General features: G+C 38.8%; 1 protein-coding gene across 1 annotated transcript in view; it reads left to right on the top strand.

The window, feature by feature from the left end:
• Positions 1-11,215, top strand: part of LOC138031987 (ras-related GTP-binding protein C-like) — a 35,835-nt gene that overhangs the window by 4,815 nt on the left and 19,805 nt on the right. Inside the window, exons 2-7 of the mRNA XM_068879575.1 lie at positions 1,651-1,785; positions 3,626-3,700; positions 3,803-3,897; positions 7,543-7,574; positions 9,829-9,930; positions 10,529-10,585. Of these exons, the coding sequence (XP_068735676.1) occupies positions 1,651-1,785; positions 3,626-3,700; positions 3,803-3,897; positions 7,543-7,574; positions 9,829-9,930; positions 10,529-10,585 (496 nt within the window). The remainder of the gene's footprint in view (positions 1-1,650; positions 1,786-3,625; positions 3,701-3,802; positions 3,898-7,542; positions 7,575-9,828; positions 9,931-10,528; positions 10,586-11,215) is intronic.

Genomic DNA, 11,215 nt, shown 5'->3' with positions numbered 1-11,215 from the left:
GTCAAAATTTACTCTCCAAGACGCGTACAACGTCATTTATCACCAGGTAATTCCATCATTTTGGAAATAGCAGCTACTTTATTATTCATCTGCGTCACAAGTTTTCACTGATTTTGGGCCTCATTTTGTTGAAAATCAAGCACGCTTCCAACAGGCCTGTGAACCCTTCCTGCTTACAGAGCAATACTAAAAAACTTCTCCCATATCACATTTGAACCTTAAGCTCGAAAATTCAATACACAACAGGATATTATAATTCACAAAGGCAGAAAATACCACAGAATCCTTTTCCAGCGAAAATTTTATTGAAACAAACAACATATTTGCTCTTAGAGGCGAAAACCTCTTCCTATTTGATTGCGTGCGTGAAGACAAGAAACTCAATTGTGTCAAATTACCATGTACTTCAGGTAAATACTGCTCACTTTGATTTCGTCTCGACGGGCGATAGATTGTCGTCGAAGTCCAGTACTCGTCGCTTTTGAGATTCATGCCTAGTTTATCCAACTGACTTTCCATTATTGAGCTCCATAAGGGTATATTTTGTTTAAGGATCCACTAAAACGCCATTCGCGTTGCATGACTTTCGACGCCATTGCAGGCTAAGTTAATGATTCTACTGTGTCCACAAGAGAAATCTACGCAGTTCCACTACCCTCTCGATCCTAAGAAAATACGCGCAGAAGGCTCTATACACAAAGACACTACTTACCAGGGGAGTGACAGGCAAAACTTTTACCGACACGGAAAAAAAAAAAAAAAAAGAAAACAAACAAACTAAACGTAGACCTCGACTGGGTTTGCCCATAGGCAACCCAGTAAACATGCCCGAAAAAACGTTCATGCTTCACGGTTGAACGCAAATGGTAGTAGCTTTGCACGCTCTGCACGTGCAATTTTCATTTTTGTACATTTCTTTCACGTTTTCGGCAAATCTACGACGTGAAATGACCAATTCTCAACTTTTACGGAGAACGTGAACAAAAGGCAGCGAATTTGAATTTTCTGTCGTAGATTCAATACCGCACCTCCTAATTCAGTTCCTGGGGAGTTACACTAGTTTTTAGAAGTTAGACAAGCCGACATAACGACGAAAAAGATTAATAAACCTGAATTTGCACTTTTAAATGACGTTTTCGTTACCGTCGCGTCGCAGATCTTAAAGTCCCTAGTGTTCCCAGAAGACGAAGTGTTTCTCGGAAATCTCATTTTGAGCGGAAGTTGGAACGAGTGTTCTTCACGCGAGGCGTCACGCCATGATCCGCGATACACGAGCTCGATACACGTCGTACCTAAGCGTTTTTACCCTTCCTTGCTTCCTATTCAGGCATTTCTCATTGCAGTGGTAATGCTATAACAATAGTTCCAACAGGAAAAAAAAAGTCGTGAAAAAATACCGTGAAAACGTTGAAATATGCCTAGTTCCACATGTCCAGCGCCCACAAACCGAAAAACACCGCCCGCAGAAACCGAATTATACCTCGTGAAATCCTCGCATTGCTACAGATTGCTACATCGGTCATCGTCGCCGGAAGTTGTGCCAACTGACTGATTGTCACATGACCTGCGTTTGCCTGTGCGTTCATTTCGTCCGTTTCTCCAATATGACGGTAGAAATCCTAATCATTATTGTTTTGAAATTATATGCAGTAAGTGTTTGACACTTTCCTTTTTTTTTTTTAACCTTGTTTGCCTCTTTTGGTTTGTATGTGTGAAATCGTCATTTGAAGACGACGAAAACTTTGGAAGTTACAGCGTTGTAGGGTCGTTCCCGAAAGATTTTGGGTAGGAGAGTTTCTTGTCAATTACGTGGTTCATTTACTGTATCTAGCTAGACGGTTGCGATATTGTGCTTATAGGTTTTTGAGTGTTAAGGGGTGTTCTTGCTTCTTGCTTCTAATTCCTTGATGCAGTAAAAACTGTAACCTGTAAAATTCTCAATTTATTTTGTGATGATGAAATTATACAATGCAACAATTGTGCATAAAGTAACGGAAAGAAAAGGTACTTTATTAGTGTGTAGTCGTTCTAGCGCTATAGCAATAATTGCGGACACTGTAAACTGAAATTAACATTTAACGCAAATCAAGTTGGTTTTTGAGCTTGAGGAGAGTACCTGGAGAAAACCTCTCGTCACTGCAGAGTAGAGAACCGACAAAGCTCAACCCACATGTGACACCGACACTGGGAATCACACCCGGGCCACATTGGTGGGAGGCGAGTGCTCTGACACCACTGCGCCATCCCTGAACCCCACTATTCTGAGCAGCGATTGGTTAGTTAATATAACATTTACTTCTATAGTAACATCTGCAGCAAAACGTTCAAAGATGAGTTAACATTTTGTACAGGTGCAGTAAAATGCCTTGCCCTTGAAGAAAAAATAATTAATGCTTCATCTAATAATATTATGCACCAGTCATTGTAAATGCCCCCACCCCCTTAACCTGGGAAAAAACTGGAACATTAGCCGGACAAAACTCAGCATGTAACATTCAAAACTGTTCTGGTATGTGGGGTCTTGGATAAGATTTGCTCCGGGAAATTTCTCGCTGGAAAGTGTGTCATGCCAACCAAGACTGGGACTAAACCAGACAGTGACTAAAACAACAGAAAGAAACTTGAGTTAAACTTGTTGCTTGTTAATCTGTTTTATCCTGACAAAAACCGGCGTATAAGAACCTGATTTTTTTTCAACTTAAGTACATGTAGGTTCTAATAGAAATGGTATTTAGTGGGAGTTTAGGTTCTTACATGATTGTAATTTGATGATAGCGATCGGTACTAATAATTACAATGTACATGTACTACAGGGCATATGTAATATGGAATACATTGTAGGTATAGTGCTGTACTGCAGGGTATATAATATGTAATATGGAATAGGTATAGTGCTGTATTAAATTATTTTCTAGAATACAGTTTACAGATGGTTCACCAAGAGTAAAATTCTTTTTTTTTCTATACAGCCTGTATTTTCATCTGTTCCATCATTTTTATTTGTAAAAGAATCTGAACCTATTGAAAATGTTAGGCTAAATAGGTTCTTATGAAAAGGGGGTTTAAAATGAAAATTTTATCCTAACAGGTTCTTAAATTTTAGGTTCTTATACGTAGGTTTTCACTGAGTACTTAAGGAATTAATTTTATTTAGTATCACCCAACTAGTGGACTAATGCAAATCCTGCATTTTGATTAGCTACGCCACTAGAGGACTATTAGTAATTGTCCTTGAGAAGCGAAAAGCATGATCCTTTTTTTTCGTTTTATTCCCTAATCAATATTTCTTTAACTTGCATTTGCTAACTTTATTAATTGCCCTTTCTGTCCGACTAGTTGGGTGATACTAAAACAATTTAGACCCTTCGCCCTCAAGGGCCACAGGTCAATAACCCATTCAGCTTCGCCTCATGGGCTATTGACAAGTAGCCCTTGTGGGCTATGGGTCTAATTGTTAATTATTATACCCAAGGTAGGCTATCTGGATTTACATGTGTTCAAGTTTTGTCCTGGTTATTACTGCAGAGTAATATAATTGTGTATCACATAACTTCACCTGGGACTGCAGGCCTAGTGAGTCTCATTAGATTGACTTAGTTGTCTCCTCTGATTCTTGCTTTGTTAGTTATGGGCATGAAGATCAAGATGAGTTGGCGAGCAGTGATACCAGACCAAGAATTCTGTTACTGGGTCTTCGAAGGTTTGTCAAGTATCTTGTAAGACTGAGCTTTTGCCATGCAAGCAATGAAGTTATTTATCCCAGCATTTAATTATCTGTTGTTATTTTTTTAATTGTCCCTAGGAGTGGAAAGTCCTCAATTCAGAAAGTGGTTTTCCACAAGATGTCACCAAATGAAACTCTCTTTTTAGAAAGTACAAATAAAATAGTTAAAGATGGTATCCTTTTAGTGCCAGTTAATTTTATGAACATGTACACAAATTAAATTTGTATCTTTAAAATTGCACTGAATCAACTGCAAAATGCTACTAAATGGGCTCAAAATAAAATAAAAAATCCAGTCTTAATTTTGTGACAAGATACAAACATTTAGTCACAATTTTGTGGTTTAACAAAACAAAAGTCAAGCAAATTTGATTTCAGTCGCAAAGGGAAAGAAATTCAGTTGCAAGTTTTTATGCGACAGGGGAAGTCACACAAGAGCCACTTGGGTTCATGTGGCCTAAGCATTTCCTAGGTTCTGTAGCATAAAGTGAAAGTGAGAGTATTGCTTAATTCCCCCTTGGATGGGATGCCTGTATATTGCAGGGTTACATGCTGTGGTACCCATTTGATACACTTGGGTGGAGAGAGAGAGAGTATAAAGCAAACTTTTGTTGTCCAAGGAAACGACACAACGACAGCTCCAACACTACAGCTGTATAATGCCACTGTGAATCAGATACTGTACATGTGTATGTAGCTTGATTAGAATACTAAAAAGGAAGTGCAACATTACGCACTTGGTAGTGCTGCATTTTGTTTTTGTTTTTGTTTTTGTTTTTTTTGTTTTTTAATACTTTTCTAAGTCTTGAAAAATATGGAGGAATATTAGGCCAAGTCCAAACTATTTTTTGAATAAAAGGGGCTGGATATTACAGCGGTTATCTGGCCACAGTCGCGCCCCTCAACAACGATTTTTCATATTTTGAAAGGGAAATTTAGGTGGACGTCAATATATGTTTCCATGACGAATTCAACTGCTGCCAAGAGAACAGGACTATTGTCATGGAAACATTTGATTGACGTCCACCTAAATTTTAGTTTCAAAAATGAAAAATGGTTGTGGAGGGGCGCACATACATGTATAACCACTGTATTACATGTAAGAACCCATAAACTAAGAATTGAAAAGAGTAGGTGACAATTAGTCCCCACTGGTGTGGCAGTATTATATGGGATGGGGATATCTGTTACTTTCCTCTTTCCTTGTAGAATGTACATGTACAACAAGCAGTGTGGTTAAAGTCACCCAAACAACACTGTAAATTTGTTACTGGTAATCCTAAAAAGCTCTTAGGGGAATGGTAATAAATTAGTGCTTCATTTTTGTAAAGAAATATCCCTTGATATATGTCATCCACTGATTGATAATAATGATAATAATAATAATAATAATAATAATAATAATAATAATAATAATAATAATAATAATAATAATTTATTACTTATAGTGCGCCTGTTACATTGAGAGATGCTCACAGGCGCATTACAATATCGAAAGAAAAAATTACAATATCGAGAGAAACTTAATATACCTTAATTACAAGTTGTTATAATATATAAAGCTCATTACACTTATTTACAAAACCTATTTACAAAAGATAATCTATATATAAATAAAAATGAGTCGCATAGTTACTGTTTCTCATAGCAGCTGAATGCATCGCGGAAAAGATGCGTTTTCAGCAGGCGCTTAAAGGTGTTTACATTGTTCGCATTTCGTATTGCCTTGGGGAGACTGTTCCAGAGTTTTGGTGCCGCACATGTAAATGAGCGGTCACCAAGAGTGGTAAGACTCTTGAACGCAGGATACTTCAATAAGAGTGTGTCCGAGTTGGTTCTCAGGTTATATCTCCCAGGCTTTTTCAGTTCTATGAGTTCTGATAGGTATAGGGATGCAAGGCCATTAAGAGTTTTATATACAAGCAATAATATCTTAAACTGGATTTGGTAGCTGACAGGCAGCCAGTGGAGATTGTATAACGAAGGTGAAATATGCTCATAGCGGCTGATGTTACAAATGACACGGGCGGCCGCGTTCTGGACGCGCTGAAGTTTTTGTAGTTGGTTACCTTTCAACCCATAGAGCAGGCTGTTGCAGAAATCTAATCGACTGGTAACAAACGCATTCACTAAAGTGCGTGTCCATCTTGAGTTGGTCATCGAACCAGCAGCCTAGATTTCTTACTTTGCTGGCTGCTGTAACTATGCTCTCTCCAACCTGTAAGGAATCTACGTTGACTTTGGCAAGTTGTTTTCTGGTGCCAATTGCGATAAACTCGGTCTTGTCATCGTTTAGCTTTAATCTGTCTTGGAGCATCCATTTCCTTATATCCACAATACAACTTTGCATGGCCTCTAATGCTGCTGACTGCTCAAAGCCTGAGTCTGCGCTGAATGATACATACAGTTGTGTATCATCCGCATAGGTATGCACATCAGGAAGGTGATGTTCGATGATTTTGAACAGTCTACTTGTATAGAGAACAAACAAAAGAGGCCCAAGACAGGAACCCTGTGGGACGCCGTACTTTGTATGGAACTTGGTCGATGTCTTGCCGTTGATGGAGATAGACTGAAATCTGTTGCGAAGATAGTAGTCGAACCAAGAGTAGGCTTGCCCTGATATGCCAAAGTCAGAGGACAGAGGGTCCAGCAATATGGTGTGATCGACAGTGTCAAATGCTGCGCTAAGGTCAAGAAGCACGAGTAATGTGACAGGCTGCTGGTTCATGTTGAGTAGGATATCATTTTTGACTCGCAACAGGGCAGTTTCTGTACTATGATGTTCACGATAAGCAGATTGTGCCTTAGGGTAGAGTCTGTTTATGGTAAGATGATCGTGGATTTGACAGAACACTGCCCGCTCAGTCAGTTTTGAAGCAAATTGAAGATTGCTGATTGGTCGCACGTTAGGGAAGAGTGCTTCAGCAACAATCTTTGGTCTAGGTCGAACATCTGCTAGCTTCCAGGTATCAGGGAAGTTGCCATTTTGAAGAGAAAGATTTAACATCCGAGTAATGACTGGCAGGAGTACAGCTAGACTTTCGACCACCAAGGAGGTGGGCATGGGGTCTAAACTGCAGGTCTTCTTGCTTGATCTCCCAATTAGGCCCTTGACGTCTTCTTCACTCAGTTCTGTGAAGGAAGTCAACTGAGTAGGACATGATGTGTATAGTGGTTCTGTCGCTGTTGGACAAAGGTTTGAGGCAGCTGTATCAAGTGCAGTGCGAATGTGCTCAATCTTCTGTGCAAAAAACTTCCCGATGTCATTGGCTAGTTTTGTTTTATCATTATAGCCTGGGAAGGTCAGGTCGGCTTCTTGATTAAACAGCGATTTTGCACATTTGAAGAGCTTACGTGAGTCATCACTGTTTCCTTGTATAAGATCTGTGTAGTAGGTTGTACGAGCTGTGTAGTAGGTTGTACATATTGATGTAATATGTGTTTTTTGTTATGTTGGAAATCTGAGCAAGTCACATTCAAGAGAGATTTAAGGTCAATAAATTAATTCTTCAGTGTCCTCAATAAATCATACGTGTATATCCCACTTGCACCACTGGTTTGTGGATGACTTCTTTATGACTTCAGCACAGCAACAAAAATAAGAACTATCACTAATTTATAAATTGCATGGGAAGCAAGAGAGAGCACTTCCTTAGGAAAGCAGATAATTTTTAGTTTAACAGTAATTATTATTGTGAGTTACCGGTATACTGTTGAGTTGAAATTCACAATAGGGTGGGAAAATCAATAGCCCTACATGTAAAAAAGAAATTGTAGGTGACAACTTTGCACTTTGTCCTTAACTATTGTAAAAGATATTTCAAATAGCTCATTTGTACAGTTTCAGGTGAGGCCAAAGTGAATTTTAGCATTGTTCATTAACACCTGAAACGACAATAATAATATTATTAGTATCAACCAACCAGTGGACTAATGCAAATCCTGCATTTTGATTGGCTACGCTACTAGAGGACTATTTGTAATAGTCCTTGAGTAGCGAAAAGCGTGACGCTTTCTTTTGTTTTATTCTCAAATAAATATTTCTTCAACTTGCATTTGCTAACTTTGTTATTGCCTTTTCTGTCCGACTAGTTTAATAGGTGATACTAAAACGATTACCCGTAGACCCTTCGCCCTCAAGGGCCACGGGGCAATAGCCCATTTGGCTTCACCTCATGGGCTATTGACCCGTACCCTTGCGGGCTACGGTGTCATTGTTAATTATTATTGTCTTCTGTCTTCTGTCCATTATTATTGTCTTCTGTCCATGTACATGTACATGTACATTTACTTCGAAGAGGTTTTTAATGGACAAAATTAATGTGTTATGATTGTGAATCTTCAATCGCTCACTTGTTTATGACCAATGTTTGAAACTAGAGAACAAATTTTAAGAACAAAATGTTTATAAATTATGACAGTAGAGTTTAGGGGTTGGTACTGTTACACTCCTTACAAGGGCCTTTAATACAGTGTACTACGCGATGGTGCGATCCCACATAATTGACCCCAGATTACATCCTATCGCATAACTCACTAATATCCGCACCATGCCGCATAATCCGCATTATTGAAGCAGAATAGGTGACAAAAATGCTAAAAGTTCGTAATAGTTTGTTTTTTAGAGCTTTAATTAACACAACTTCATTTCAATTTATCTCTGAAAAAAACGGAATTTTATGTCCTCAAATTGTTCGTAACATGACAGTACCTGAAAGGCTTTGTAGCCTCACCATGTGGTAAGTACAGTAGTTACCATGGATTCTACCTGTCAGTGAGTGGTCTGCTATTTTTGAAAGTCATCAAAATATCGGTGCAGAACAAAAACAATGAGTTGTGATGTTAGCCATTCAGAATCGTCAATAAATTCCATGCAACTTTTCACAGGGAATTTTGGCTTGAAACTTACAGTACACGGTGAAGTTACTTTATTTCTCTTTAAGTGACAAATTTATCGAAATAGATAACTTTTAAGTGAAATCGGCTGCTGTTGCCTCGGAAAAGAAGCGTGGGGTCATTCCATTTTTTATCCCCGCCCCCGCCTATTAAGGATGGCAGAAATCGGTACCATCAATTTTTTATCAGAACCCTTTGAAAAATGAAATCCGATTGTTTGATATTTTGTCAGCACCTTTGAAAAAAATGTCAGAGGGGTCCAAATTTTGTTGGCTTCGTTGACGAAAAAATCCAAGCCCCCATTGCAAAAACCCTTCATCTTTAGGGGGGGGGGGAGTGCAGTTAAAAAATGGAACAACCCATGCTTGTCTGCCAAGTAAAATTGCAGCATGAAAACGAGCAAAAAACTAGCCCGAAGGTACGTTCCATGCACAAGAAGATCATTAATTTTGTTTTGCTCCTCCTGTCATATAGTTGTCGACTAATTAAGAGTTACAGGTATTAAGTCTGTCTATTGTTTCACTGTGTGCAAAATGTATTTTTATCAGTACAAAAGACAGTTTTCAACCCTAGAACCAATAATAACAGCTACATTGTACAAATTAACTAAAAAAAATTGCATGATTTGCCACATAATCAGCCATGCAATACTGCATAATTTCCATTTTCCTGTACAATTTTTTTATCACACTTTATCAGAATGATGCCCTGCATTAAACACAGTTTGCTTGCATGAAACGCAACTGCATTTAATTTTAAGTGACCAAAAAAGTATAACTCGCCCAAACTACCGGTAATGGGAAAAACAGAGAAAACCTATTGACCTTTGAATGTACACCAGTGAAACAAGGAACGTAGACAGTGAATGCCTTGAAGTTTTACGCATGGGTAAGACCAAGATCCTGTTCTGTGACCAGGTCCTTGAGAGTGTCTTCAACGCCTTTGTTTACGAGGAAGACAACTTGTATTCAACTAGGGCCAGACACTTTTGCATGTACATGTAAATACCCCATTTTGCACATGTACACGGTTGATCCATGCAGTAACTGTTGTGGTCTACATGTAGTACTTTCTGTATGATTTTAACAACAACAGGTGGCAAAAGTACATGCTGTAGTGCTTCACTTTTGCTTGACTACCTGTATTTAAAATTTCATCTGTTTAAGAATTTACATGTACTATTATAATAATATTGTGGTTTCCAGATATGGGATTTTCCTGGTCAGATTGATTTCTTTGATCCTGCCTTTGATTCAGAAGTGCTTTTTGAACACTGTGGAGCTCTGGTCTTTGTCATAGATGCACAGGTATAGAATTTATCAACTGTAATGATATTTATTGTCACAGTGGTCAAAAATTGTCATGGACTCACAAGGTGCAGCATCAAACCCAGCAAATGGAATTTGTGCAAATGAGAAAGAATCTTCATGCAGTTTGATTGCAACTGTACAATGTACCTCATCTGCTAGATCTACTAGCTTCATCTTAGCTTTTGTTAGAGTACCATGGATTTTTTTTGTTTAGAATTACCTTGCAGTACAAGCTACTGTATCGGTGGTTTAATAAGTACATGACTACTGACTGACGATGAAAAGCATCGGCTACCGTACTTTCCCTAAATTGAAGTAATTAACGACAGATTATTTCAAACTTATGATTAATGACAGTGATCTCAATGTCATTGATTTGGACATGTTGCGTGTGGCTTTTAAGAAATGGCACCCCACCCCCACACACACACACTCCTAGACACTGCTCTTTGTTGATACAATGGCCTACTCTACTCAATCCAGCTGCCACCTAGTACTCTATGTTGTACTACATGTAGGAATATTTTATGGTAAACAGCAAGGAGCAGTCCTTGCTTTTAAATGTGTACATCCTGTGTCTTTAAAAATATTAAAGGATGACTACATGGAGACTTTGGGAAAACTTCATATGACTGTCACAAGAGCATACAAGGTATTGAACTCCTCATAATCTATTTGTTTTATTATTTAAATGTTACTCAATGACTCCTCAGGCACCCCAGTTGACGAGTAAAATCGTCTGGTGCTACTCCCAGGGGTCAATGGGTCACTGGGTTAAGGGAGGGGACATAGATGGAGTTTTTGACTAGGTTAACCCATTCATGCACTCCTCGAGCACCCTAGGATGCCACCAGTTGACGAGTAAAATCGTCTGGTGTTAGACAGAGTAAAATCTGTTAAGTCTCATTCCCAGGGGTCAATGCGTTAAGGGAGGTGTCATAGATGGAGTTTTTGACTAGATTAACCCATTCATGCACTCCTCAAGCACCCTAGGATGCCACCAGTTGAGGGGTAAAATCTTCTGGTGTTAGACAGAGTAAAATCTGTCAAGTGTCACTTCCAGGGGTCAATGGTTTAGCGGAGAGGTCATAGTTTGACTGACTTGCGGAGGCGACATAGTTTTTGACTGCTTACTTAATAAGTGCAGCGGCTCTTATTTAAGTTTTGGGCCCCAAGTGCGGCACTTTTTGAATGAGGGAGGCGCTTATTTGAGGGCGGCTCTTATTTAAAAATTGAATGCCACACAGATTTGAAATATTTCCTTTCATTTTAATGAGTCATT

Source organism: Montipora capricornis, chromosome 14 (assembly GCF_036669925.1).
Source record: "Montipora capricornis isolate CH-2021 chromosome 14, ASM3666992v2, whole genome shotgun sequence".
Taxonomy (NCBI): Eukaryota; Metazoa; Cnidaria; class Anthozoa; order Scleractinia; family Acroporidae; genus Montipora; species Montipora capricornis.
Note: the sequence above shows the minus strand (reverse complement) of the source record. Positions and strands in the feature narration are given on the sequence as shown.